Raw genomic sequence first — 25,672 nt, 5'->3', positions numbered from 1 at the left:
AAAAATTTTAAAACAATATATCAGATTTTGTACATTCTGTAATATAAATACAGAATCTGCACCTTGTTTTTTTATTGTATGTACACTTGTTTTCTTGTTTGTTTTTTTTGGATCATTATGTGGGACAAAAAATTAATATACAGAAAAAAAGATGTTTTTTTTATGATGATGAAAGTAAAATGTCAAAATGTCATATTTTTATTTTAAATCTTTTTTTATTTTATTTGGAAAGTTTCATATCCATAAATGTAAGTGGTCTGAAGACAAACCAAACATTTTCCATTTTAAGCTGGAAATAAAAACTTATTTTGAAATGTTAAAAGGACTTACAATCTGAAAATCTATCAAAACAACGAACTTTTACAAGGCTGTTAATTTAATTCCTCTTTTCTTAATTAATTGTATTGCTCGATGCCCCCTTTGTATTTTCCTTTTTCTTTCCTTTTATGATATGCTACTGTTTTAAGATTGGAATATTATGGCATTGTATTTTGTTATCTGTTCTCATTTGTTATGAAACAATAAATAAGTAAACAAACAAACAAACAAACAAATAAAGCATGAACAAATAGATTAATAAATAAAAAATAAATAAACGAATTAATTAATTAATTAATTAATTAATTAATAAAGCATAAACACATAGATTAAAAAATATAACAAATAAATAAATCAATAAAAACACAAATAATAAAAATAAAATAGAAGAAATAAATTAATTCATAAATAAATCAATAAAAACACAAATAATAAAAAATAAAAGATAATACTAATAAATAAATAAATAAATAAATAAATAGACACAAATAATAAAACATAAAATATAATAAATATAACAAATAAATAAATAAATAAATAAATAAATGAATGAATGAATGAATGAATGAATGAATGAATGAATGAATGGGTAAAGTACAGTGTGTTATTTAGGAGGCAGAACGAGGCGCCCTACATAGTGCACTAAATACTAACATGTTTGAGATCCCGCCTATGAATAACAGCTTCCGGGTGAGATAACAACCACTTCCTCTGGTCAAGTAGGCGTTAACAGTAACAAAACGTCATTTACGCGCGAAAAAAAGTTGTCTTTACTTTTGTGTAGTTTTGTTTTGTTCCGGTTTCAGTTGTTTTACCTGCAGATTTCGGTTTGAGACGTTTTCTGTTGAGTTCCCAGCAGATATATTATTGTTATACGGTCACTGTGCACGACAGCATTGGGATTTACACGTGATAATAGAGTGTAAAGGATTTACACGTGATTACACGTCCAAACCTTCAGGTGAGGAGGTCACTGGGGCAACACGTGGGTCAGTACTTTGATTCGTAGGTCACGTGTGTGTATAAGTCTAATACACACGTGGGTCAGTACTTTCATCTGTATGTCACTTGTGTGTATAAGTCTAATACACACGTGGGTCAGTACTTTCATCTGTATGTCACTTGTGTGTATAAGTCTAATACACACGTGGGTCAGTACTTTCATCTGTATGTCACTTGTGTGTATAAGTCTAATACACACGTGGGTCAGTACTTTCATCTGTAGGTCACGTCTGTGTGTATAAGTCTAATACACACGTGGGTCAGTACTTTCATCTGTAGGTCACGTGTGTCTAATACAGATCTAATACAGTCTCTTTTTTAATAATTTCAGGAAAATGAGTCGCTACTTCACAAGACTACGTGTGAGAAGAACTTACACATGGTCCGGAAATCCCATAAGTGAAGACAGAAAGTTAAAGAAACTCTTCTATGAGTAAGTGTAAAGCTTTGTATTGTACTGTACAATCATACGATCGATGTTTCTCAGCTCGTGGTGGAATGCGGTCCAGTTTGGATCATGGCACTTTTTTTTAAGATGTACGAAATGTTCCTCAGGTGTTTGAGCGTATCTACGGAGGGAAAAGTGGACGATACGGTGGTTTCTGTAGGTCAGTGTATTCTGATTGAAGGGGAGCATGATGACAGCCCGTTTGTCGCAAAGCTCCTCAAGCTTTACTCTGATGGTAAGAAGGACCTTCTTCTTTCACGCTGTTACATTAACGATGATCTCACCTTTTAGGCCACGCACATGTTATTAAGGGACCCGTGTCTTATTTTCTGCTTTATTGTGACACCGATTTAGGACTCGGGTCAGGAAAGTGGTAGCTCAGTGGTTAAAGTGTTGGACAACCAATAGGAAGGTTGGGAGTTTAGATCCTAGGACCACGAGCTGCTCCTTTGGGCTCTAACGCTCAACTGCTCAGTTGTATAAATGAGGTAAATTGTATGTCCCTGTGGATAAGAGCGTCTGCCAAATCCCGGTATTGACTTAGACGGATCGGTGACTTGGGCAATATTTGATTGTGTTTTTCGTAATCTTTGATTCTGTCTCGCTTTCATTTAGACTCAATATTGACTTGACTATTGAGTCTTGATTTGATCTCAGCTTGTCCTGGTCTTGAGATTTGCTACGATGGTCTTGACCACAGTTCTAATCTTATTTCTTCAGGATCAGGTAGACAGAATAGTTCTAATGCAAATCTGATTTTCTATGTAGTCTTAGGGGGTTTTACACCTGGTCACTTCATGCGTTTTCTGTGATCCGATAGCTATCCGATGGTAAAAAGACCAGGTCTAAATGCCCTCCGAAACGGTTTCGAGACGGATATAAATCCGATCACTCAAACCACTTCAGGAGGTGGTCTGGGACGCATTTCAGTTGAAACTGGACAGGTGTAAATGAATGTGGTTGTTCAAGCCACATACGTCAGCACAATACTCCTCCCAAACGGAAGTATGTCACTCGCAGGTGACTCGCGTGTCGTGCATCGTACCAGAAACAAATATGTTTTGCCACCAGTGCTGGCTCCGATCTTTCACCCAAGCGTCTCGTTGGGTCTTAAAATGCACTGCTGCTGCCAGCGAAAATGCAGCAAACAGTAAATGCTGTTTTTTTGTAGCAACGGCATATACCAAAGCGTGTTCCATTTCAATTACCCCAGAAATGAGGTAAAATATATTTGCATTTTGGGCGGGAGTAGAAAGATCGAATCGATATCCGATTCGCCGAGACGCATTTATGTGGCATAATGTAAATAGAACAGTTTTAACAAATCAGATAGCTATCGGATCAGAGAAAACACATGAAGTGACCAGGTGTAAAAAGGCCCTTAAACTGGATATACATCATAAACGTGCAACATTCCTGTGTGGATTTGGTTACTTAATATTTGCAGATTAGGTTCTTACAGATTCTAAGAAATGTTTGAAATAACTGTTCAGGAAAATACCGGGGTAGTTTGTGGGGTGAGTTCGTTCCCATTAATGACTGATATAGAGGGGCGGGTTTATTCTGAGCAAAGAACGCATGGAATGTGTATGTAGTGGCTCAGATCTGATTGGACTCCATTGGATTATTTGGATTATTATTATCAGACGTGTGTCACTTCAGCCTTGTAATATGATTATAGCTTTTGTTCAGCTGCTCAGTCCCTGTGCTTGGATTAAATAACTTCTGAATGTTCGTCAGACTCGGGGAAGCAGAAGAAGGCGATGGTGCAGTGGTTTGTGCGGATGTGTGAAATACCCCAGAACAAAAGGAAGCTCCTGGGGCGGGACGCTCATCCACAAGAAATCTTTTATTACCAGGATCGCTCGTGTGATAACGAGGTGGACGCTGAGACCATCCTAGGAACAGTCCAGGTGTGTGTGAGTGAGTGAGTGAGTGAGTGTGTGTGTGTGTGAGTGTGTGTGTGAGTGTGTGTGTGAGTGTGTGTGTGAGTGTGTGAGTGAGTGTGTGTGTGAGTGTGTGAGTGTGTGAGTGTGTGAGTGTGTGAGTGTGTGAGTGTGTGAGTGTGTGTGTGTGTGAGTGTGTGTGTGTGTGTGTGAGTGTGTGAGTGAGTGTGTGAGTGAGTGTGTGAGTGAGTGTGTGAGTGAGTGTGTGAGTGAGTGTGTGAGTGAGTGTGTGAGTGAGTGTGTGAGTGAGTGTGTGAGTGAGTGTGTGAGTGAGTGTGTGAGTGAGTGTGTGAGTGAGTGTGTGAGTGAGTGTGTGAGTGAGTGTGTGAGTGAGTGTGTGAGTGAGTGAGTGTGTGTGTGTGTGTGTGTGTGTGTGTGTGAGTGTGAGTGTGTGTGTGAGTGTGTGTGTGAGCTCAGATTGTTGATGGAAAAGATTTGTAGAAGGCTTTTAGCTGTTAACCTGAACAGAGGTATCAGTAACAATCAGTTATCAGTTTGTCGCTCATCCAGGTTTGTGTTTCCTTTGCAGGTTCGACACCTTCCTGCCGAAGCTCCTTTCCCAGACGATAAGAGCAAAAACACTCTGTTTGTTAAACTTCAGTGGGACACGAAGAACTTTCAAGTCCTGGATCCTGAGTTGATGAAACCTCCTCAAAGCCCAAAATCTCCCCCACCGGCCCGGCATGCACCACGACTCCGTGCTCTCCCCACCCCGGACCCCGGCGTGATAAAGCGGGCCATGTCCGGCGTGAACACCCGCGGGAGCATGAGCACCGGTAAGATGGGTTCCACCGGGGCCGAGTCGGCTCACTCCGCCTCCAAACTGTCCGCCGCCAAACTGCTGAACGTGAAGAGAAGAGGCCGAGTCTCCTCCAACCCGAACATCCGCAAGAAGCTCGACCTGTGCAGTGAGTGCTGTCCAGTGTCCTAGTCTGTATTTTCACCAGTGCCTTATTTTTACTTCCAAAAAACTAATTTCATCTGCTTCATGTGTTTAGATAAGAAGAGAGGTTTTTAATTGTTTTTTTAACAGTTAATTACAGTAAATAAAAAGGATCACATTTAGCAAGGTGGCAATTTTTTTTTCGGAGAAATTTGAACCAATCAGGCAGCAACTTTTTTAATGTTATTTTTTTCTCTTAACTGTGACGAACACTGAATCTGTTTATCTGACGAGATCGGCATCTACGTGCGGTGAAATAAACGACGTCAGATTTGTTTATTTGACGTTTTAGGTCCGACGAAGAAACTAAGCAGAGACGATGCCCTCGGGGAGACGTCGGACGACGACCAGGAGACGGAGGAAGTTCTGGCCAGCAAACTCGCCGCTTCTCCACCTCGTCGTATCTCCATCTCCATCCGTCTGACCCCGCTCCCTAAAATCATCTCAAGAAAGACTTCAACTGAGAGGGAGAATCTGTCCATCCGTCCTCTTCAGAGCCCCGAACAACCCGATCACTCTGCTTGTGACGACACGTCCACCAGGTCAGCTTAGAGATATGATGATAGTCTTCTGTTTAGTTTATGGGGGATGTGCTGTTATAGGAACATAATCAATAACCACTAAGTGTGTTATTCCTCTTCTGTTATGCTTCAGAAAACTGAGTCGGGACGACAAACAAAACAAAAAAACAAAACTAACGTGTAGCCAATGAGCAGAAAGGGGCGGGGCTTGTCAATATAGGCGGAGAGAGTGTTCAGTGCGCATGTGTGACATTAGCAGAAAGCGGTTTTAACCTTGACATGGAGGATAAAAACAAAGAAAGAAAGAGAAGAAAGACTTACGATAAGACAAGAAGTAGGACGTGTTAATATAGGATCAGCTTTCCAGCGCTGGAGAGAACTGAATGTCTTCTGTGTGAAACGGAGATAAACCTTTCACGGTACAACACACAGTACTACAAAAACACATTTGTATTACATAGTATTACTCATTGTGTTCATTTATTGATAAAAAAATATCCCCTCGGCCAGCTGCCCCAGCAGGTTCCGCCATAATAGTTGCCTGGATTGCGTATGTATGTGTGGGGCGGGGCTATCAAAACAGGGTGACGCCCATTTGGGTTAGCGGCGTGTTTGTTTTGGTGATTTCAAATGTCAACATTGGCTTTCAAACATCGTGCACCGCACCTTTAAATAATCTTCTGATTTTAATTATGTTCTAGAGGTCTTTTCTAACACTCGTTCTCGTGTCTCTCTTACACACACACACACACACAAACACACACTTGCTAGTTAGTAGCGGACACTAGAGCTTCCTTCCAAAACGCTATTTCTAAAAGGTTTAATCAATTTTTAACCCATTTATTTGTAGCATCCACATAAACACACAAAGCCTCGAGGAAGCTGTTCTTATAGAAATGAGGATGAATTAAAAATGCAATAACGAACCTTTTCAACCAACACGCCAGCGATCCGTTCTGTCGGCAAAAAATAGAACTCGACCCATCTGGTATTTTCAATCAGTATAAACAAATGAATTATTACATCACTACAAGTCTGATCTAAAATGATTCAGGACGTGTTTTTGCGCCCCCCCCCCCCTTCGTTAATCACTTTATACAGAATTTTAATGGTTGAAGAGAACGCCTTCAGAATATTAGTTTATGAACAAAAGAACAGAAATGGGTTTGATATCAACATTTATGTTGAAGATGGAAACATTTGTGTGGGGGAAATAAAACCCTGAATCTTATTTATTTATTTATTTTTACTTTTTAATCGATATCATGCCCCTAATAGGCTAGATTAAAAACAGATATACTTTAAAAAAAAAAATCTTGAAATTATTTTATTTCTCCTTCATATTAAGCACCACTGTGGAGCGAGACACGACAAAGAAAACCGCTTTTATACGTTCAGAGTCGTCGCTCTTAATTAATGACTAACGTAAAATAAAGCCTGCTATAAAAAGCTTGCTGCTGCTCATCCAGGGACTTGCTTGGAGTCGAGCCTCTGGAAGACGACGTGTTCGAGGCCGAAGCACTTATCGGTAATGGCAGGACTCCTCGTAGGAGAGAGGCCACTCCCAGGAGAGCAGGTCTGAGGGGGAACAAGTGAGTTTGTCTCCCCGGCTTTATAGTGATGTGAACAGACACGCACTGCAGTTATTGTTGGTGATGGAGCTCCAACACTCACACACCTGATTTCATGTGTCTCGCACCTCTCACACTGCGGTGTTCCTACACCAGTACTTTTACTTTGCCTGGTGTTGTTCCTCCAGAGTCCCAAAGCACTGTGGTGAAGGATCATAAATCTGGTCTGTAATTTGGGATGTTGTTATACACCACGTACACGGGCTACTGTTGGTTTTGTAGCATAGAGGACACTCTTGTCTAGAGTTCTACACACGTCTATTGAAAATTCAAGGAATATTAGTAAGCATTTTGAAAATTGTAACTCGTGTGTATCTCGTTTGTTGGCAGCTCGAGAACTCCGTCTAGGAAGAGAGAGTCGGCTTCAGGCCGAGAGCCTGCGCTTGCTGTGCTGTGAGTACACGGTGTTATAAGAGAAAAGGCAACACTTTAAGCAACTAAAACTAAGGTTTCTTTTGGGTTAAAACATGTGCACTTAGATGATCTTCACCTACATGTTTGTATATAAGCACCTGCCTCGTGCGAGAGTGCGCAAGTGCGCGAGAGTGCTAATTATATAACCTAACCTATATGTACAATTGTATACTAATGGACTCTCCTTTTCTTAACACAGATAAGATAACTACTAGACTTTATATCTAAAACTAATAATAATATATAATGTTTTTTATTTATATAAATATATATATATATATATATATATATATATATATATATATATATATATATACACAGTAAGCAGTTTACAGTATTTTTTCACACCTGCCTGAAACTTTTGCACAGAACTGTACATATAGCTGAAGCTGAAACTGTTAAAAAGCTGTAAGATATTATGGAATATTTCATTTTTCCTACCTCAATCTTACCATGAAACTAGCCACTGATGTTGACATGTCATTAAAAGAACAATAACTGAATAAACATATTTATGAAACCTATAATTTACAATAGACCAATAGACTTATTTGTGGCTCAGTCAAAGTGAAATTTTTATTGCTCAATAAAGGGAATAACCAGGATTAAAAGTTAGTGTGTTTATGGAGTAAAATCTCCGTGCATGTAAACACACCTTGTCTTTGTGTTCATTCTGCTCTCAGGGCTGAAGAAGAGCACGAAGACTCACCTGAACAGACTACTGCCACTCCACGGTCCAAGAGGAAATCCGCTCAGCTCGTGTCCTCTCTCATTCGAAAGCAGCTGTGAGTTCTTAAGCTCAGGTACTGTGCAACCGTCTTTTATTTCTCTTCTTAATCTGATCGGTGTATCGACTTGTGTCCAGCCGTGATGAGCTGCAGTCTGACGGGGAAGACGCAGATGACGACGGCTGCTTCATGCCTTCGAAGCTCGACCTGGAGAGCAGCAGCGAAGAGGAAGAGGAAACGAAAATGGACAGTGAAGACGAGCTCGTAGTGAAGAGGACTAGGCGGTCGGCGGGTCCAAGAACGCCGTCTACCGAAAAGACTCGGGCTTCAGCGAGAACCCCTCGCAAAACTCCGAACAAGAAGGTACGGCAACATGAGAAGCAGTGAAATTTAGGAGGACTGATAGAAGTGAAACAGGAGAGCATCCAATTAATACATTTTAAGTTTCAGGGCTTTTCTCATTGGCCCCAGGCTCAGTCTTTCTGTATCACAAGCTCAGATGCTATCCATAATAATCTGATTAAAGGCAGGGTCTCCATTGTTTGAAAGCCAATGGTGACATTTGAAATCACCAAAACAAACACGCCCCTAACCCAAATGGGTCCCACCCCTGTATCGATAGCTCCGCCCATACATACATACGTAACCCAGGCAAATAATGGAAAGAAATGTCTTTATCATAGCTGAAGGGAAGAACAATACGATTGCAGATAAACAAACAAGCAAAAATGACACACAAGCATAATCATGTAAAGGACAAAGGCATATATTAGTTCTGTGTAACAAAGCAAAACCAACGTTACTCACCTATCGAGAAGGAAAAAAGGGCCTCGGCGTCTTAAGTAAAGTTGAGTTTCCCGAGTCAATAACTCCTGAGCTAAACACTGTTACTACACAAAACACGGTTGTAGCTGCCTCTCTACATTACTACGATAGAAAAGAGGTGTTATTTGTGTAGTAACAGCTTTTAGCTCAGGAGTTATTGACTCGGGAAACTCCAATCTGTGAATATGCGCCAACTTCCTGCTCCTTCAGTTCTCTCCAGCGCTGGAAAGCTGATCCTATATTAACACGTCCTACTTCTTGCCTTATCGTAAGTCTTTCTTCTCTTTCTTTCTTTGTTTTTATCCTCCATGTCAATGTTAAAACCGCTTTCTGCTAACGTCACACATGCGCACTGAACACTCTCTCCGCCCATATGGACAAGCCCCGCCCCTTTCTGCTCATTGGCTACATGTTAGTTTTGTTTTTTGTTTTGTTTGTCGTCCCGACTCAGTTTTCTGAAGCATTTCTCAAACAACGGAGACCCCACCTTTAAATAATCAGACGAAACAAAATGTAAGAAAAAAAAAATTTTTCCCTCATCAACATTTTATGTTTGTTAAATATGAAGGAAAAATTCATATCTGGAGACATTTTGCTATAGAATAGTCTGTGTTAAGCTCCTCAGCTTGTTCAATTCAACACGTTCGTGTCAGACTTCGATCTGCTATATTGAAACTATGTAAATGTCCCATGTACCAAATTGTAGTCCAATAGCTCTCACTTAAAGAGTTTTTTTATCTCTTCCTCACATGGATATATAGTCTGCTCCTCACACTCCCCGAACGCCTCGGCACGCCACTCCCAGCATTCCTAGCAGAAGCCTGCCGGCCAGGAAGCCTGGAAACGTATTGGAGGAAGCGAGGGCAAGGTAAGAGAGTCATAACGTTTTTAAGATTTTATTTATAATTTCCCGGGGAATTTTACAAAGAGTGTCTCCTCAGGTGTATAAATAATATCATCAAGCCATTTATTTAATTTCTGGCTCTGTTTTTTTTTTTCATGCTTTTCATGTTCAGCCATACTTGGGTTCTTATCACCATGACTATTATTTTGCTGTTATTCAGACAGAGAAAATGGGCTGATGGATGTGACAGTGTGTTGAAATCAGCCTGAATAAACATAAAAGTGGTGTCACGGCTATATACTATTTATCTACCGTATTTTCCGGACTATAAGCCGCAACTTTTTTCCCACGCTTTGAACCTTGCGGCTTAAACAATGACGCGGCTAATATATGGATTTTTCCCACTTTCAATTAAAAAAAAACACATTCTGTGACGTGCTCAGTTTTTTCATGTTTCTTGTGAAGCTTTCATTATACCAATGAAATTGACGAACGGGTTAAAGGCAGGGTCTCTGATGTTTGAGAAATACTTCAGAAAACTGAGTCGGGACCACAAACTAAAAACAAAACAAAAATCGAAATAAATGTGTAGCCAATGAGCAGAAAGGGGCGGGGCTTGTCAATATGTGGCAGAGAGAGTGTTCAGTGCGCATGTGTGACATTAGCAGAAAGCGGTTTTAACATTGACATGGAGGATAAAAACAAAGAAAGAAAGAGAAGAAAGGCTTACGATAAGGCAAGAAGTAGAACGCGGTTGTAGCTGTGTCTCTACATTACTACGATAGAAAAGAGGTGTTATTTGTGTAGTAACAGCGTTTAGCTCAGGAGTTATTGACTCGGGAAACTCCAATCTGTGAATATGCGGCCAACTTCCTGCTCCTTCAGTTCTCTCCAGCGTTGGAAAGCTGATCCTATATTAACACGTCCTACTTCTTGCCTTATCGTAAGCCTTTCTTTGCTTTCTTTCTTTGTTTTTATCCTCCATGTCAATGTTAAAACCGCTTTCTGCTAATGTCACACACTGAACACTCTCTCCGCCGCATATCGACAAGCCCCGCCCCTTTCTGCTCATCGGCTACACGTTTGTTTTGATTTGATTTTTGAAGCATTTCTCAAACAACGGAGACCCCACCTTTAACTCCGACACCCAAGGAGATGACTTCAGTGGTTTCAGTGCACAGGAGGAGGAAGATAATGACCTAGGGTTAGGGTTATGTTTACTGCTAATTTTTTATTTTTTGTTACAAGCCGTGTTTCGTTAAAGCCTGTGTAAAGTTAATTTGTTTCAATGTACCTGTAGGCACCTGCGGCTTATAGACATGTGCGGCTTATTTATGTTCAAAATAATATATGCGCTCGATAGTCCAGAAATTACGGTATGTCTCTGGTTTTTATTTATTTTAAATCCGGTAGCTACATGAAATTTCCAACTCTACTGTAAAAAATGAAACCTAGTCTTTAATCCCTGTGCCAATAGAGAGGCTTTATGCTATTGTATATCACTGCTGCTTCATTTCTGATCAAAATATTTTACTCCTTAATCGGCTTCAAAATTCTCAGATTTTCATTTGTTTTTGTTTTTCTTTCAATAAAAGGCTGCATGTATCTTCAGTCCCCGAGTCTCTGCCATGTCGAGAGCAGGAGTTCCAAGATATCTACAACTTTGTGGAAAGCAAGATCATGGACGGCACTGGAGGGTGCGTCTGGCTGTGTCGTGCACCACGTTTCTCAATTCAACACCTCATTTGCATACAAAGTGGTATATAATTGCGTGCTGTGTGTTTGTTGTACAGGTGTATGTATATCTCAGGTGTTCCTGGCACAGGGAAAACTGCCACAGTGCATGAGGTGATCAGGTCTCTGCAGCAGGCAGCAGAGCAGGAGGAGATCCCACCGTTTCACTTCATAGAGATCAACGGCATGAAGATGACCGACCCACACCAGGCCTACGTCCAGATTCTTCAGGTGTGTGCTACTGCTGTATTTCCACATCCTCCTTTGTTTTTTTGACTCATTCTGATCATGTTTGTGGTGCTGTTTATTATAGAAACTAACAGATCAGAAAGCGACACCAGATCATGCTGCTGCCTTGCTGGAGAAACGCTTCAGTACGCCAGCACCAAAGAAAGAGACCACAGTGCTGCTGGTGGATGAGGTGAGGTCCCAAATCTGTCACTGGGCACCTGTGGGACTAGTGGGGGGAACAAAAAAAGCCCAAAAATATTTATTTAAATCTATTATTATTATTATTATTATTATTAGTTGTTGTAGTATTATTAGTATTATTTAAATAAAATTAAAAAAAATATATATATATTTATATAAAAAAATATATATATATTTATATATATAAATATATATATATTTTTTTTTTTATTTTAGTAAAGAATGAAGCCAAAGAATATGTATTTAATCAAATATTATTATTATTATTATTATTATTATTATTATTATTATTATTATTATTAATACTAACAATTATTATTAATGTTTTATTAAAATAATATGAATTCAATATTTTTTTATTTTAGTAAATAATGAAGCCAAAAACAATATGTATTTAAATCAAATATTATTATCATTATTAATAATGATGATAATAATTATTTTAATAAAATATTAAGTGTTTTTTTTGGTAAATAATGAAGCCAAAAATATTTATTTAAATCAAATATTATTATTATTATTATATTATTATTATTATTATTATTTTAGTAAAATAATATTAATTAAATATTATTTTAGTAAAATAATATTAATTAAATATTTTTTTTTATTTCAGCAAAGAACCTAAGGTTTGATCAGAATTGAATCAGTACAGGTTTAAAATTTGTGGAATCCTCACTCCTTTTATGTTACGGACAAATATCATGGCTATAGTGGCTAAAAAATGTTACAGAAAGAAAAACACTTTCAAAGTAAACCTTCAAAGTGGCCTAAGAACATTTAATCTTGTGTGAAGTACAAGAATGGCTTAATGACTCACTAACCTACCAAACACCTAGCTACCTGAATGTTACCGTCTGTATGACCCGTCACTGAGAATATCTCAAGTTGTCACATAGTAAAACTAATAAATAAATAAAAAACCAACACAAAATACAGTTTGTTCAACAGTCACATTGTACAATCATGTACAGTGCCTTAAGGTTCCTTACACAAATCATCTAATTTGCATATCGCAGCCCATGTTATGACATCACATACATAACACGCTCTTAAATCTGAACATCAGTGATTTAATATAGTTATGGATTTTATTTTTCCAGCTGGATCTTTTATGGACCAGGAAGCAGAATGTCATGTATAATATATTTGACTGGCCAACGAGACGGCATGCACGCTTGGTGGTCCTGACCATTGCTAACACTATGGACCTGCCTGAGAGGATCATGATCAACCGTGTGGCCAGTCGCCTGGTAAATCTCTCATCGACAAGACCTTACAATAACTGCAGTGTGATTTTATGACTTGTTGGACAAATTATTAGCATTAGTATTTTGATATGGATTCATTAGTAAACTATGTTTAAGAAATTTGACCGATGTGTGTGTTTGGCTTTGTAGGGTCTTACGCGCATGTCCTTCCAACCGTACACTTTTAAGCAACTGCAGCAAATCATCACATCTCGACTAAACAGAGTAAAAGCTTTTGAGGAAGACGCTCTACAGCTGGTCTCCAGAAAGGTAAAAAAGGTTTAGTGCTTTTCCAAAAACCCACAGAGACGCAGCAAAGTTTAGCATAAATGTGACCGAGGCAAAACGACCACAACTACAGAATAGTAAACTGAAGCAAATGTGATAGAATATCCCCAAAAATCATTATGCTGTAAGGAATAATGTCAGGAGTAAAGAAAAAGTTATGACAAATAAATCTAAATGAAAAGAAATGTTTCATGGAGGTAATACCAGTATCCACACTGGTCCTTAATGGATTTGGTGTATAAAATAAAGTCAATTATTGGCTAAAGACTTTATTACATAAAGAACCATCTAAGATTCTGCCATAAAAGTAACGCTGCAGGAAGCCCACACTGAATGATGTCCTTTCGTACTCCCTGTCAAAAATCTAAAACTCTTCCCTCTGCCTGTCTGATTGCTTCTCCGATCGCCCACAGGTTGCAGCTCTGTCAGGTGATGCACGTCGCTGTCTGGATATCTGCAGACGTGCCACTGAGATCTGTGAGCACGCCAATCAGAAGGGTGCAGTCGGGTTGGTTGGAATGAGTCATGTGATGGAAGCCTTGGACGAAATGTTCTCTTCATCCTACGTCACAGCTATCAGGTATGTTGGAGAAACGCGCGTGTGTGTCGAGACACGCACACACACACACACACACACACATATATATATTAGTATAGATCGATATAATAAATTAATAATAAATTGTATATATATATATCCATCCATATCTCTCTCTCTCTCTCTCTCTTTATAGATGGAGGGAGAGAGATTTTTTTCATTGACTGAATTTGAATAAATACATTTTATTTAGTTATATATTCCGACTCCTTGTACTTAGTCATGGTCCTGTTTTATTTCAGGTGTTCCTCACTGCAGGAGCAGCTCTTCTTGCGGGCAGTGATTGCAGAGTTTCGCAGGTTAGGTCTTGAAGAGGCCACTTTTCAGCAGGTAATGTCTGATTAATGTGTGTGATCATCATCATGCTCATCTGTGCAAATGTCATCATTGCGTTGTCTATTGAAGAAGACTGGAGACTTAAAACCACTTCCATAATGAGTTCAATTTAGAGTAATGGTTTAGAAACATGTTCACAGGTGCTTGACTCATAAACAGATCATTACAAAACCCTTAGAAAGTGAGAAATTTATTTATTTATTTAATGGATTATGTATGACTTAATAAGCAGTTTAAATTATTGAATATTTTGTAATAAATTTTCTCCCTACAGATAAAATAGTGCCGAAAGCACAGATTTGTTTGTAAGAAACAGACAAGGAGAAAAGTCAAAATGTCAAATTTTTCTAAATCAAGTCATTTAAATCTGCAAATTGCCTTCATTTTTCACTGACTTTATTACTGTAAGAAATGTCCCAAAGTGTTTTATTTCTTTTTATCGTACAGCAATTTGCCAATACTAACAATGTTTTGTTTAATAACAAAAAACAACACATTATACTACTTAGAAAGATTTACACTCTAGTGTAAATAATCGTTCTATCATCAGGATCTTTTTCCCCCTTTACTCTTGACTTCACAAGAGACAAAAAAAAAGATATAGCTGTGTTTAAAAAAAAAGGCAAAATGGCTGACCGTGTAAGAGCACTGATACTGGAGACTCCTTCCAAAATTAGAAATGCTCGTTTTCTCATCACAGAAAATTTCGGTTTTTCTAATTCCATTTATGTTGAGAATCTTGCATACTGCTGCTGTTATAACTGAGTGTTTATCCAATTTTCTTACTAACCTGATTTGAGACTCCAGCAGCGCATTGGTGTAGTTGTTTCAGTGGCAACGGCTCACACTCTTTCTCACACCCTGAGCCTGTCGGAACAAGCAGTATGTCTGACCTTTGCATAGAATCAGTTGGTGCTAAACAAGTTTCTATTCCTCTTTGTCAGGTGTTTGTACAGCACCAGGCCTTGTGTCGGGTAGAAGGGCTGCAGCCGGCGAGCGTGTCCGAGAGCCTGGCTGTGTGTCAGAGGTTAGGAGCTTGTCGTCTGCTCCTGCTCGAGCCCAGCCGTCTGGATCTTCTCCTTCGTGTTCGCCTAAATCTCAGCCAGGATGATGTGTTGTATGCATTGAAGGGAGATTGAGGTGTGAGTGAGGGACAAGACTCACTTACACTTACACACACACTGTGAGACTGACATTATTTCAGAAGCTTCATATTAAAACCTCAGTGAAGCTGAAATGGAGTTTATATATTGTTGGATTTACACCATCAGATGAACACCGCCGACTCTAGGTAGTGACATCGTGCACTTACAAATTGGGCTTTTCAGTCAGATAATTCACTAATGCATTGGTGCGGAGCATGAAATAGACAAGCGAAGAGAAAATGTGTTTTTAACATTGGAGAGCAAGCCTCCCCATTCTGTACTCACTGCTTATTGTCCAGGTCTGTCTCAAAGTGTGTGTGGGATGAATGTTGTAGCTCGGTCATGAGCCAAATAATTTTATAATGTTTATGTTTTTACTTTTAATATCATTGAACTACAAAATAAAATGAATTACTATTAAATAAATATTGAAAATCATTGTGTGTGAGTGAGAGTGTGCATGCAAGAGTTTTAGTGTGTTTGTGAGTGAGAGTATACGTGCGAGGGTGTGAGTTTGTGTGAGAGCTTGTGTGTGTGTGAGCACACGTGTAAGCGTGCATGTGTGCATTTCACAAGTATAAGGTCATAAGAAACTAAATCCGTGGTCTCAGGACTTCCTGTTCATGAAAAAAGGGGTCAAAACAAACAGTAAATAACTATGAATCAAACTCAACTTTCTAATAACATATGCTTATTATTGCATGAGAGATATTAGTATAACTACAGCTTTGGGTCATTCACTGCTGTGTGTACGTATAGGTGTGTGTATGTATGTACTATATGTGTGTAAATTTAAAAAAAAAATGTAAAAAGTAGTTCCTCTCCTAACTAACGTATACATTAAGAGTCTGTTTCGTGTGTGTGTGTGTGTGTGTGTGTATACAATTTTAGTCTAAATTCCTACAGCAAAAACACAATATTATGAATATTGCTCTGCTGCTACGAATGGTGCCAAACTGTAATGTTCTTTAAAGTGTGCTCCAAAAAAGTTATAACAGTAATAGATTATTAGTCCAGCCTATTAACTCATACCTTAAAAAAAAAAAGATTGAGAAAGCTATGCAGAAATTCATCTAAATTAAAATGACACAATAGATTGCTAAATATTTATTACATAATACATCTGCATCATGTTGCTATCTTGTAACATACTGTTAATATAATATACAAAACAAAAACGCTATCTTAGTGATTGCACACTGAATAAATGTAATTACGACACGGTGAACTCTATTTCTCCTCTAATGGATATATATATATATATATATATATATATATATATATATATATATATATATATATATATATATCCGCGTCTGAAAAGTCTGGCAGTTTTTAACTTGTGGTAAAACATTTCAAAGTGATGACTGTGGAAAATCAGTTGGTTATCACAAGTGGTTCAACAGAAATGACACTTACTGCTGGCTCATTTTAAAGTTTCCTCTATCTGGCATGCCTTATGCTTGCAGAATAATGTATTCAGAGATTTTAACATACTGCACAGCCTCTAGTTTTAAGCAAAACAATGCATATTTACACTACTGTCAGAGATACACAGAGATTTCCATTTTACTTTAATGCTTTCAAACCTGACAGCATGTAGATTAAACCCCAAAAGATTTTCCTGCACTATGCCTACCGGAAGATGAATCTGCCCTGCCCTGCCCTGCCCTGCCCTGCCATGCCCTGCCCTGCCCTGCCCTGCCATGCCCTGCCTTTTTCACTTGTCCTTAGCCGTTGCTACCGTTTCAATATTGCTGTAATTTCCTGTTATGGTTCGGAGACTCTCAATCTCAGCTACATAAGAATGGTTTAGGATGTTGGTGGAGGAGACAGAAAAAGTGTCCGAACAAAGAGAAGAATAACAGCAGACTTTTTCCTCAAGCTGATCCAATGAGGCATTCAGTCTATAAACATAATCGTTCCCGTTCAGGTTTGAGATGTCGTAGACGGGGCTGGATTTTAAGATTACGTACTCTTGGCTCATCTCCAGGCCCTGCTCCTCTTTGTAATCCACAGCCAACTGGAAGTGTTGGAAATCTGGGTAGTTTGACGTCCAGGAAATTTTCTTATCAGACATGATCTCCACCACAGAAGCAGGGGCCTCATCATCACACAGCTTGATGTTGGGCTCCTAGAATATAAGCATATTAGCACAATATTATTACTTCTAGTAAATAAAATAAATGTGGAACTTATAACTCTTGTACTGTCGGTGATAGGCATTTATAGCAAATAAAAATACACTTGACCAATTATTTGGTAATACAGGTCCATCTCAATAAATTAGAATGTCGTGGAAAAGTTCATTTATTTCAGTAATTCAACTCAAATAGTGAAACTCGTATTAAATTCAGTACACACAGACTGGTGTAGTTTAAGTCTTTGGTACTTTTATTTGTGATGATTTTTTTTCTCACATTTAACAAAAACCCACCAATTTGCTATCTCAAAAAATTTGAAGACTTCATAAGCCAAAAAAAAAAAAAAAAAACAATTTTTAGTGAATCAGTACATGTACAAAATACTTAGGTAGGGGCACTATTTGCTTTAATTTATTCATTCATTCATTTTCTACCGCTTATCCGAACTTCTCGGGTCACGGGGAGCCTGTGCCTATCTCAGGCATCATCGGGCATCAAGGCAGGATACACCCTGGACAGAGTGCCAACCCATCGCAGGGCACACACACACTCTCATTCACTCACACAATCACACACTACGGACAATTTTCCAGAGATGCCAATCAAGCTACGACGCATGTCTTTGGACCGGGGGAGGAAACCCGAGTACGCGGAGGAAACCCCCCTAACCACTAAGCCACCGTGCCCCCCCCCCCCCCATTTGAGTTGAATTACTGAAATAAATGAACGTTCCCACGACATTCTAATTTATTGAGATGCACCTGTATGTACACTTATTTGCTATGAGTTAAAATACGTAACACAAACACAACTTATAATTACTACTTTTTTTTTTTTTTGCTTTAGAACATGAAAGTTTGTGCATTATGGTTAAGATAATGCTTAAGGAAATTCGACAATGCCAAGATGTAACATACCCAGTGTTCTCCATCAATATCTTTCAGGATATTTTCCAGAACATTTTTCAGATTCGGGACCGGTGGCCACAGAAGCCGCATGAACTTTCTAAAGAAACATGACATGAATCACACACCAAATACACATTTGCCTATTTAGAATTTTGTACAGTGTTAAAATGTTTGTTGTTAATCTGGCTTAACATACCTGGAGAACGAGAAGAACAATACAACAGAAATGAGTAAGCCAAATAGTACACAGGCAATAAACAGCATCCCTGTATTAGGGAAGAAACACTGGTGAACATCTTAGTAATTCAAATTCTTGTGGATTGCGTACGAGAAAGCTTGAGTACCTGATTGTGAAATAAGTTGTTTTGTTAGAGGTTTAGACCAATCACTCCACTGCCCTTTGTACAATAATCCATTGGGGATAGCTTTTATTTGAATGGTGTAGGTGCCACTGGCTTGTACATCCAGACAGGTGCTGGTATTAGGATTTTGCATTGTAAAAATCTGGCACACAAAAGCATTTCATTCACAACCAAAAAGTGGAAATCTTCTATAAAGTCATAATCCATTCTTATTTAGTTAGACTTTGTCCTTTATGCGTGTTCTTGTTGTATGTTCCTTACCTTCCACTTGTTCTCTCTTTGTGTTCGGTAGCGAATCTGATACAGTAAATGCTCAGATATTTGTGGAAGAGGAGAAAGCCATCTCAGACAAAGCCTTTCTCCAATGATCTCCTCTTTCAGCTCTCCTGGAGGCTCTGTTTTAACTAATCATGGGGGGAAAAGACTTTTCATAACAAAGCATGATACTACAATAAATATATAGGAAAATGGATTTGTTTGTAGGATATTTCTTATTCATGAAAATTCTGTCATTTAAGAAGAAACCTTTGTATCATATCATGGTCTCCGGTATGTGTTTAAATGTATCCATAAGAAGACCAAATAAATTTTTTTGTTTACTGATTTGTCCAGCTTCATATCATAACGTATATTGAGTTATTATGAGTTTCTGCACATTTACAGACACGTTAGTCTATCAGATTAAATACAAAGAAAAAGAAATCTTAAGAAACTGAAAAAATATTAAATGTGAAGAACAAACAAAATCTGTCGATTAAGACAAATTAGACGTTTAGTAATTTCAGTAAGAAGAAAAGCAACTCGAAGGAGATGCAAAGGAGGACCGCTTGCAGAGTGTAGGTCTGTTCAGTTTCCTGCAGCGTCATCTTTTAATACCGCACAAGCACCAAGTAAACCGATAAGTGCTTTGAATTCAAATATACAATAAAGTGTTTTCTCTATGTGATGTGCTTGGTGTCCGCCATTCGATTCGATTCAATTCAATTTATTTGTATAGCGCTTTTAACAATTTCCCATTTCCCATTGTCTAAATAAATGAATGCATACAATCAAAGTTTAAAAGGAATTTAAAAAGATTAACTTCAAATTTAAAATACTATATATCTATCCCTATCCCTAATGAGCAAGCCGGAGGCGATGACTGTCATTTCTACAACAGTTTATAATAGTACAACCGAGAGCTCCTGGCACCATCAACTGGGTATTATTTTTATTAACTAATAGATAAGTCTTTGCTGCTATTTACCTGTTAATCTGAATGTGTGAGAAATTATGAGAGATTTATTCAGATTTGGCTTACACAAAGATTTATACACAACTTTACTAAGAGATTAATAAATGAGATGCATTGTGTTATTATTCTTCTTATTTTTTTGCACAGCAAAGTGACTTAGCTGCTTAGTGAAAACTGCTGAAGATTATATTTACTATAATGTAATTTATAACTTGTATTGCAGAAGATTAAACTTAGAAAAGTACTAATTGTCATTCTTTTTTATATAAGAACTGTTGTTAGAATGGGAAATGGATGGGTAGTGAATATTCTGTACTAAGATTGTCCTTTAAAATATAAATGAGCATATTAATAAAGTCACAGTATTTGAAAAATAGCTTACTGCTATTGTTCATGCTGAACACATCCATGTAAAAGGTTCGGTTAAAGAGCCCGGAGGTAGCATTAAGGTAAACTTGAAACATGGTGCATTTCTCTCCATAGAGAAAACATTGACTTGCATAGGCAATACTCTTCTCACAGGTCTTCCAGTTCCCCCAAATATTCCTGAAAAAGAATCATCGTTCGCATCCTGAGATTTGTTTTATAATGAATAACTACAGAGACTCCAGTGTTTATACAGCATGGACAAAATATCTACCTGACAGTTTGTTGGTAATGAAGGTTTGCTTGACCATATCGCTCCTCGTTCCACTGACAACGGATTTGGTGTAGATCAGAAGTGTGGCACTTTAACTCAATGTCAGCTACAGCAAAAAACATGAGGAGTTTAGATTTGAAATCCAAAGATAATTCATTCATGTGCTTTATTGAGTGAATGCCATGTTTGTTTATCAGATTTCTTTTCAGGACTTTTTTTTCTTCCTAATGTTGCCATGGCCACTCACTCACTCACTCACTCACTCACTCACTCACTCACTCACTCACTCACTCACTCATTTTCTACCGCTTATCCGAACTACCTCGGGTCACGGGGAGTCTGTGCCTATCTAAGGCGTCATCGGGCATCAAGGCAGGATACACCCTGGACGGAGTGCCAACCCATCTCAGGGCACACACAGACTCTCATTTACTCACGCAATCACACACTACGGACAATTTTCCAGAGATTCCAATCAACCTACCATGCATGTCTTTGGACCAGGGGAGGAAACAGGAGTACCCGGAGGAAACCCCCGAGGCACCGGGAGAACATGCAAACTCCACACACACAAGGCGGAGGTGGAAATCGAACCCCCAACCCTGGAGGTGTGAGGTGAACGTGCTAACCACTAAGCCACCATGCGCCCCTTGCCAAGGCCAGTTTTATTTTAAAATAAATACACAAATATTTATGTACGTAAATATGGATTTCTAAATTAAATGAAAATATCGTACAAGTTTAAATTAAGTCTGGGTATGTCTTTAACAATAAAACAAACATAAATCATTTAAATGGAAATGCATATAGCACCTTTGTTTTTGGCACTGAGGTCTCTCACCTGCTGTCTGAGGTACCATGACTGTAACTGGATGTGACCAGTGACTCCAGTGGCCACCAGTATCAGTTAAAGTGTGCTTAACCCTTATCTGCACTGTGCATAGCTGTCCTGGGACCAGGGAGGTCAGCGTGTGCTCACATTTGGAATCTTTTTTCTATTTAAATAAATAAATAGATAGATAGATAGATAGATAGATAGATAGATAGATAGATAGATAGATAGATAGATAGATAGATAGATAGATAGATAAACAAACAAATATATAAAAACAGAAATAATAATAATAATCAAAACAAAATAAAATAATTTGTTATGATGATGATTATTATTATTATTGTTATTGTTGTTGTTATTATTAATAACAACAACAATAACAATAATACTAATAATACTAATAATAATTTGTTATAAATAATAATAATAACAACAATAATAACAACAACAACAACAATAATAATAATAATAATAATAATAATAATAATAATAATAATAATACTTATTATTATTATTATTATTATTATTATTATTATTATTATTATTATTACAAAACATTTCTATAGCAAATCTGTGCTTTTAAATTTGAGTCTGTTTGCAACTCACCAGTTTAACTGTATCCTGTAATGCATTCGAGGTGTAATGTAGCTCATATTGAACAGGTTTTTCTGTTGCTGCTGGCCACTTAACCAGAATTTCCCCTGCCTTTCCAGTATGGTGAACAGATACATTCGATGGAGGATATAACAGGCCTACAGAGAGGAAATGCTTATTAATAACTCATTCACAGACACAAACTCTACATGATGTTTACATAACTCTTACAGTTGTCCTCTACATAAAGCATGTCGTTGTAGACAGTTGTGTTGGTGTCTTTATCAACCATTTTGATGTTTAAGGGAGAGAACATAAAGACATCACTGGGTGGGAAGAAGCAGACATGGAAGATTTTTCCTTCTGCAGTCTGCTGCTGACTTATGTTACATCTGCTCTCCTCACTGTGGATAATAATAAAAGAAGAACAAAAAATCTATTTTAAAAACACGATATAATAATAATAATAATAAAACAACAACAACAACAACAACAACAACAACAACAACAACAATAATAATAATAATAATAATAATAATAATAATAATAATAATAATAATAATAATATTAATAATATTAATAATAATATTAATAATAATAACAACAAATTGAAAACAAATTTGCTAAATTTTCAGGGACCAAGCAGCCAAGAGCTGCAAATCTGGACACACTATAATTGTTGCCTAAGCAGCTTCAGACAAGCAGAGCCATAACTTTACTCAAGAGATTTAAAAGTGGTTTGTAGTTTCACTAGATTCAGATGTGTCTGTTTTGACCACAGACAGTGTTGGAATACTCTGACTGTGGGAGAAAAGGTCTGAGGCCCCGAGTGGCATTCGTACCATGTTAATTTTGCTTTTGACCAGTAGGTGGCGTTAACATGAACTTTGTTGTATAGCTTAGGGACAAAGTCGTTGTTTACATACGGCCCCGCTTTTTGTTCTCTGTCAAATTCTTTTGACAATTACAGGCAAACCATTTGTAGTATTCAAGCAGTTTCAGTAACTTTTGTGAGATTTAAATTTTGTGATGGCAAAAAGTCATTTTAGGAATTGTGAAAGCAACTGATTTTAAATATTGCGTAAAGTTTACATACAAAAATGTCCTGGTCTACAGTCCTGGTCCTGGATCCTACACGTTTTGGTGTTTTGTCAGTTAATAGCAGCAAATTGACAGACTTTCATGAGTTTATTTTTTATTTTTATTTTTTTTTAAATCATAGAAAGGTTTTTGTTTATTTGCACATAGTTTATTTATTATATCATAGTTGTAATAGATATGTAGTTTCATTATCTATTGTACTCACCCCTCATCTGTTTGATAAAGGAAGTCATAGGATTGTCCTACAGGTGCCTCCCAGAAGCAGGTGAAGTCATAAAACTTTCTTGTGAAACACATTAAGAATGCCTTTCCCTTCAGCTCCAGATCTGAAAACCGAAACATGATGATAATGAAAAAGGCAGAACGGGGTGCACTGTTAGTATACAAATGTTTATTTAACTATCATAGTCATATTTTTATTACTGAAAAGAACAAGATATTCTACTCGATTATGCTTTATTAATGCATTTAATGCCTTATTGTCCTGTTATTATTATTGACATGTTTACATTCTGTTACACTTTATTACCCTCTCGTTATATACAAATCCCTCTTTGAATATTGTGCAATAACTTATTTCTATCTATATAATTCTATCTTTATAAATAGTCACAAGGTATTTATTTATACCTTATACATCATTTACAATAGCCGACTCATTTATTACTATCGCCTTGACTGCAATTGTTATGTTTCTTTCTTTTTATTTATTTATTTGTTTGTTTGTTTTTTTGTTTTTCTTTCGATTCTAAAAAATTGTAGCTTGCACCAAATTATATGTGAATTGCATTGTAAGGATTGTTTTAATTTAGATGTACATAGTATAGTGACAATCCAAAGCCCTGACACTCGAGAATCCTTTCAAAAATGATCATAAAGAAAGCTTCACCATACCAATGATATATGTTCCTTGTTAAAAAGCAATAGGTTTGTAAAACATATTAAGTCAGATTATGTTTTTTAAACATATTAAGATTAAGTGACTTATCCATTATAGAAGTCCCTGAATATCATGTTGATATTCTTGCACCTGGCACTAATCAACTAATCAACATAAAGCAACAAAATGCATGATGCCTCTAAGTGCAACTATAATATAACTAGTAATAAACCATTCACTGTTGCAGACGGATTAAACATATTATCTTGTTCAAGTACAAGAAGTCAATCTTTCAATTCAATTCATTTTATTTGTATAGCGCTTTTAACAATTCCCATTGGCTCAAAACAGCTTTATAGAAGTATGGAAACAGAAGAGAGAGAGAGAAATAAATAAATAAATAAATAAATAAATAAATAAATAAATAAATAATTTATTATTATACAAGGAAGAACCCTTGAGAGGAACCAGGCTTAGAAGGGAACTCATTTGGGTGACACTCTACAGTAAATAATATAAATGTAAATGTATACACACGTATTGACAGCCGTAAAATTTTAACTCTGTAATTTGATCTTACCTACAAATGAATACAGGAACACTTTATTAAATATATGTTTTAAAATACACAGATAACCCATTTGTTAAATTATTCCAAAAACATACCTTGTTTTGACAGATGAGAGTTGCAATTCACCTGCACAGTCAGAATAAAGAACAATGTTAACAAGGTTATCTGTAGATCCATTGTTTAGGCAGCTACACATTTAACCCATGACTGTTCAGAAGCATGAGTGGTAATCGTTTTGGTAATTTGTGCAAAACAACTAAAAGTGCAAATTCTTATTGGGTATTGGGCATAAAAAATGGGGTGGGCGGTCTGATGTGTTGAGCCTAGGCACAAAAGGAAGTCACACAAATGCACAGACACACATTTTCTCTTTTATGCAGTGCCACATTTTTGCACATTAAAAGATAAGCAGCAAATCTTTATCTAAAAGATAAAGTAACAAATCTTTACAAGCTGGCTGAAAGCTGACATATTAGTATGTCTAGTATCAATTCTATTAACTTACTTTCAAAGTAATTCATACTATAAAAGCACGAAATCCAGCATATAAAGTGAATAAAGTGGATATAAAATTTTATATGGTTTAGCAACTTATAAAATTCAAGTAGAAAACATAAAGGAACACTTTAGCACAGAAATATAAAAAACCTTACAATAACCTGCTTGCACACCCTTGTGACGATGCTCTATATTTATCATTCACATTCAAACTCATGTTAAAAAGTGATTATACAACAATTAGTTCTAGTAAGCAGTGTTCCAAGAGTGACATTATTTCCTTGTATTAAATCCATTAATATGGTAAATGTGGTGACATCATCAGTTGATACAGCAAATAATTCAGTGGGTTCAGGAAAAGAAAATGGAGACAAGCTTGGAAAACACAACATGCACTTTATATACTTCATTTTTGCTTTAAACCAATACACACATTGTACACACATTGTCACACATGGCTCTCTCACTTTCTGGATCACAACGTTCCCTCTTTTTCCCTGCA

General features: G+C 37.2%; 2 protein-coding genes across 6 annotated transcripts; one reads left to right on the top strand and one right to left on the bottom strand.

Moving 5' to 3' along the window:
- Positions 1-1,015: 1,015 nt before the first annotated feature.
- On the top strand, positions 1,016-15,841 carry orc1 (origin recognition complex, subunit 1). Of its 5 annotated transcripts, none has more exons than XM_027154484.2 (19): positions 1,016-1,279; positions 1,652-1,753; positions 1,876-2,003; positions 3,509-3,681; positions 4,244-4,622; positions 4,950-5,199; positions 6,648-6,770; positions 7,140-7,202; positions 7,907-8,008; positions 8,089-8,314; positions 9,538-9,644; positions 11,216-11,317; positions 11,414-11,585; positions 11,668-11,775; positions 12,890-13,039; positions 13,187-13,306; positions 13,738-13,904; positions 14,165-14,252; positions 15,203-15,841. In XM_027154484.2, exons 2-19 carry the CDS (start codon positions 1,656-1,658, stop codon positions 15,395-15,397), a joined length of 2,751 nt encoding a protein of 916 aa, XP_027010285.2. In that variant the 5' UTR covers positions 1,016-1,279; positions 1,652-1,655; the 3' UTR covers positions 15,398-15,841. The 5 variants fall into 5 exon arrangements, with proteins under 5 accessions (XP_027010285.2, XP_027010287.2, XP_047670045.1 ...); XM_027154486.2 differs by having other exon boundaries at positions 1,016-1,307; XM_047814088.1 differs by lacking the exon at positions 1,016-1,279 and adding an exon at positions 1,340-1,361.
- Positions 15,842-16,497: 656 nt separating this feature from the next.
- mpl (MPL proto-oncogene, thrombopoietin receptor) lies at positions 16,498-24,928 on the bottom strand. The gene is made up of 12 exons (XM_027154488.2): positions 24,768-24,928; positions 23,427-23,547; positions 22,352-22,524; positions 22,133-22,278; positions 21,533-21,686; positions 20,692-20,797; positions 20,434-20,597; positions 19,079-19,221; positions 18,800-18,959; positions 18,652-18,721; positions 18,465-18,552; positions 16,498-17,537 (listed from the first exon to the last, which is right to left on the bottom strand). The coding sequence occupies exons 1-12, from the start codon at positions 24,847-24,849 to the stop codon at positions 17,124-17,126; spliced, it is 1,821 nt and encodes a 606-aa protein (XP_027010289.1). The 5' UTR covers positions 24,850-24,928; the 3' UTR covers positions 16,498-17,123.
- Between the last annotated feature and the right edge of the window lie 744 nt (positions 24,929-25,672).

Source organism: Tachysurus fulvidraco, chromosome 5 (genome assembly GCF_022655615.1).
Source record: "Tachysurus fulvidraco isolate hzauxx_2018 chromosome 5, HZAU_PFXX_2.0, whole genome shotgun sequence".
NCBI classification, from domain to species: Eukaryota; Metazoa; Chordata; class Actinopteri; order Siluriformes; family Bagridae; genus Tachysurus; species Tachysurus fulvidraco.
This window is presented reverse-complemented; position numbering and strand designations above follow the sequence as displayed.

Bases quoted from the DNA above. Each gene is read 5' to 3' on its own strand.
- orc1 (XM_027154484.2), top strand. From the start codon at position 1,656: ATGAGTCGCTACTTCACAAGACTACGTGTGAGAAGAACTTACACATGG. The intron at 1,754-1,875 runs GTAAGTGTAAAG...AATGTTCCTCAG, and splicing joins TTAAAGAAACTCTTCTATGA to GTGTTTGAGCGTATCTACGG. The intron at 13,905-14,164 runs GTATGTTGGAGA...GTTTTATTTCAG, and splicing joins TCCTACGTCACAGCTATCAG to GTGTTCCTCACTGCAGGAGC.
- mpl (XM_027154488.2), bottom strand. From the start codon at position 24,849: ATGGATCTACAGATAACCTTGTTAACATTGTTCTTTATTCTGACTGTG. The intron at 22,279-22,351 runs GTAAGAGTTATG...TCCTCTCTGTAG, and splicing joins GCTTTATGTAGAGGACAACT to GCCTGTTATATCCTCCATCG. The intron at 20,798-21,532 runs GTGAGAGACCTC...TTTTTGCTGTAG, and splicing joins CATGGTACCTCAGACAGCAG to CTGACATTGAGTTAAAGTGC.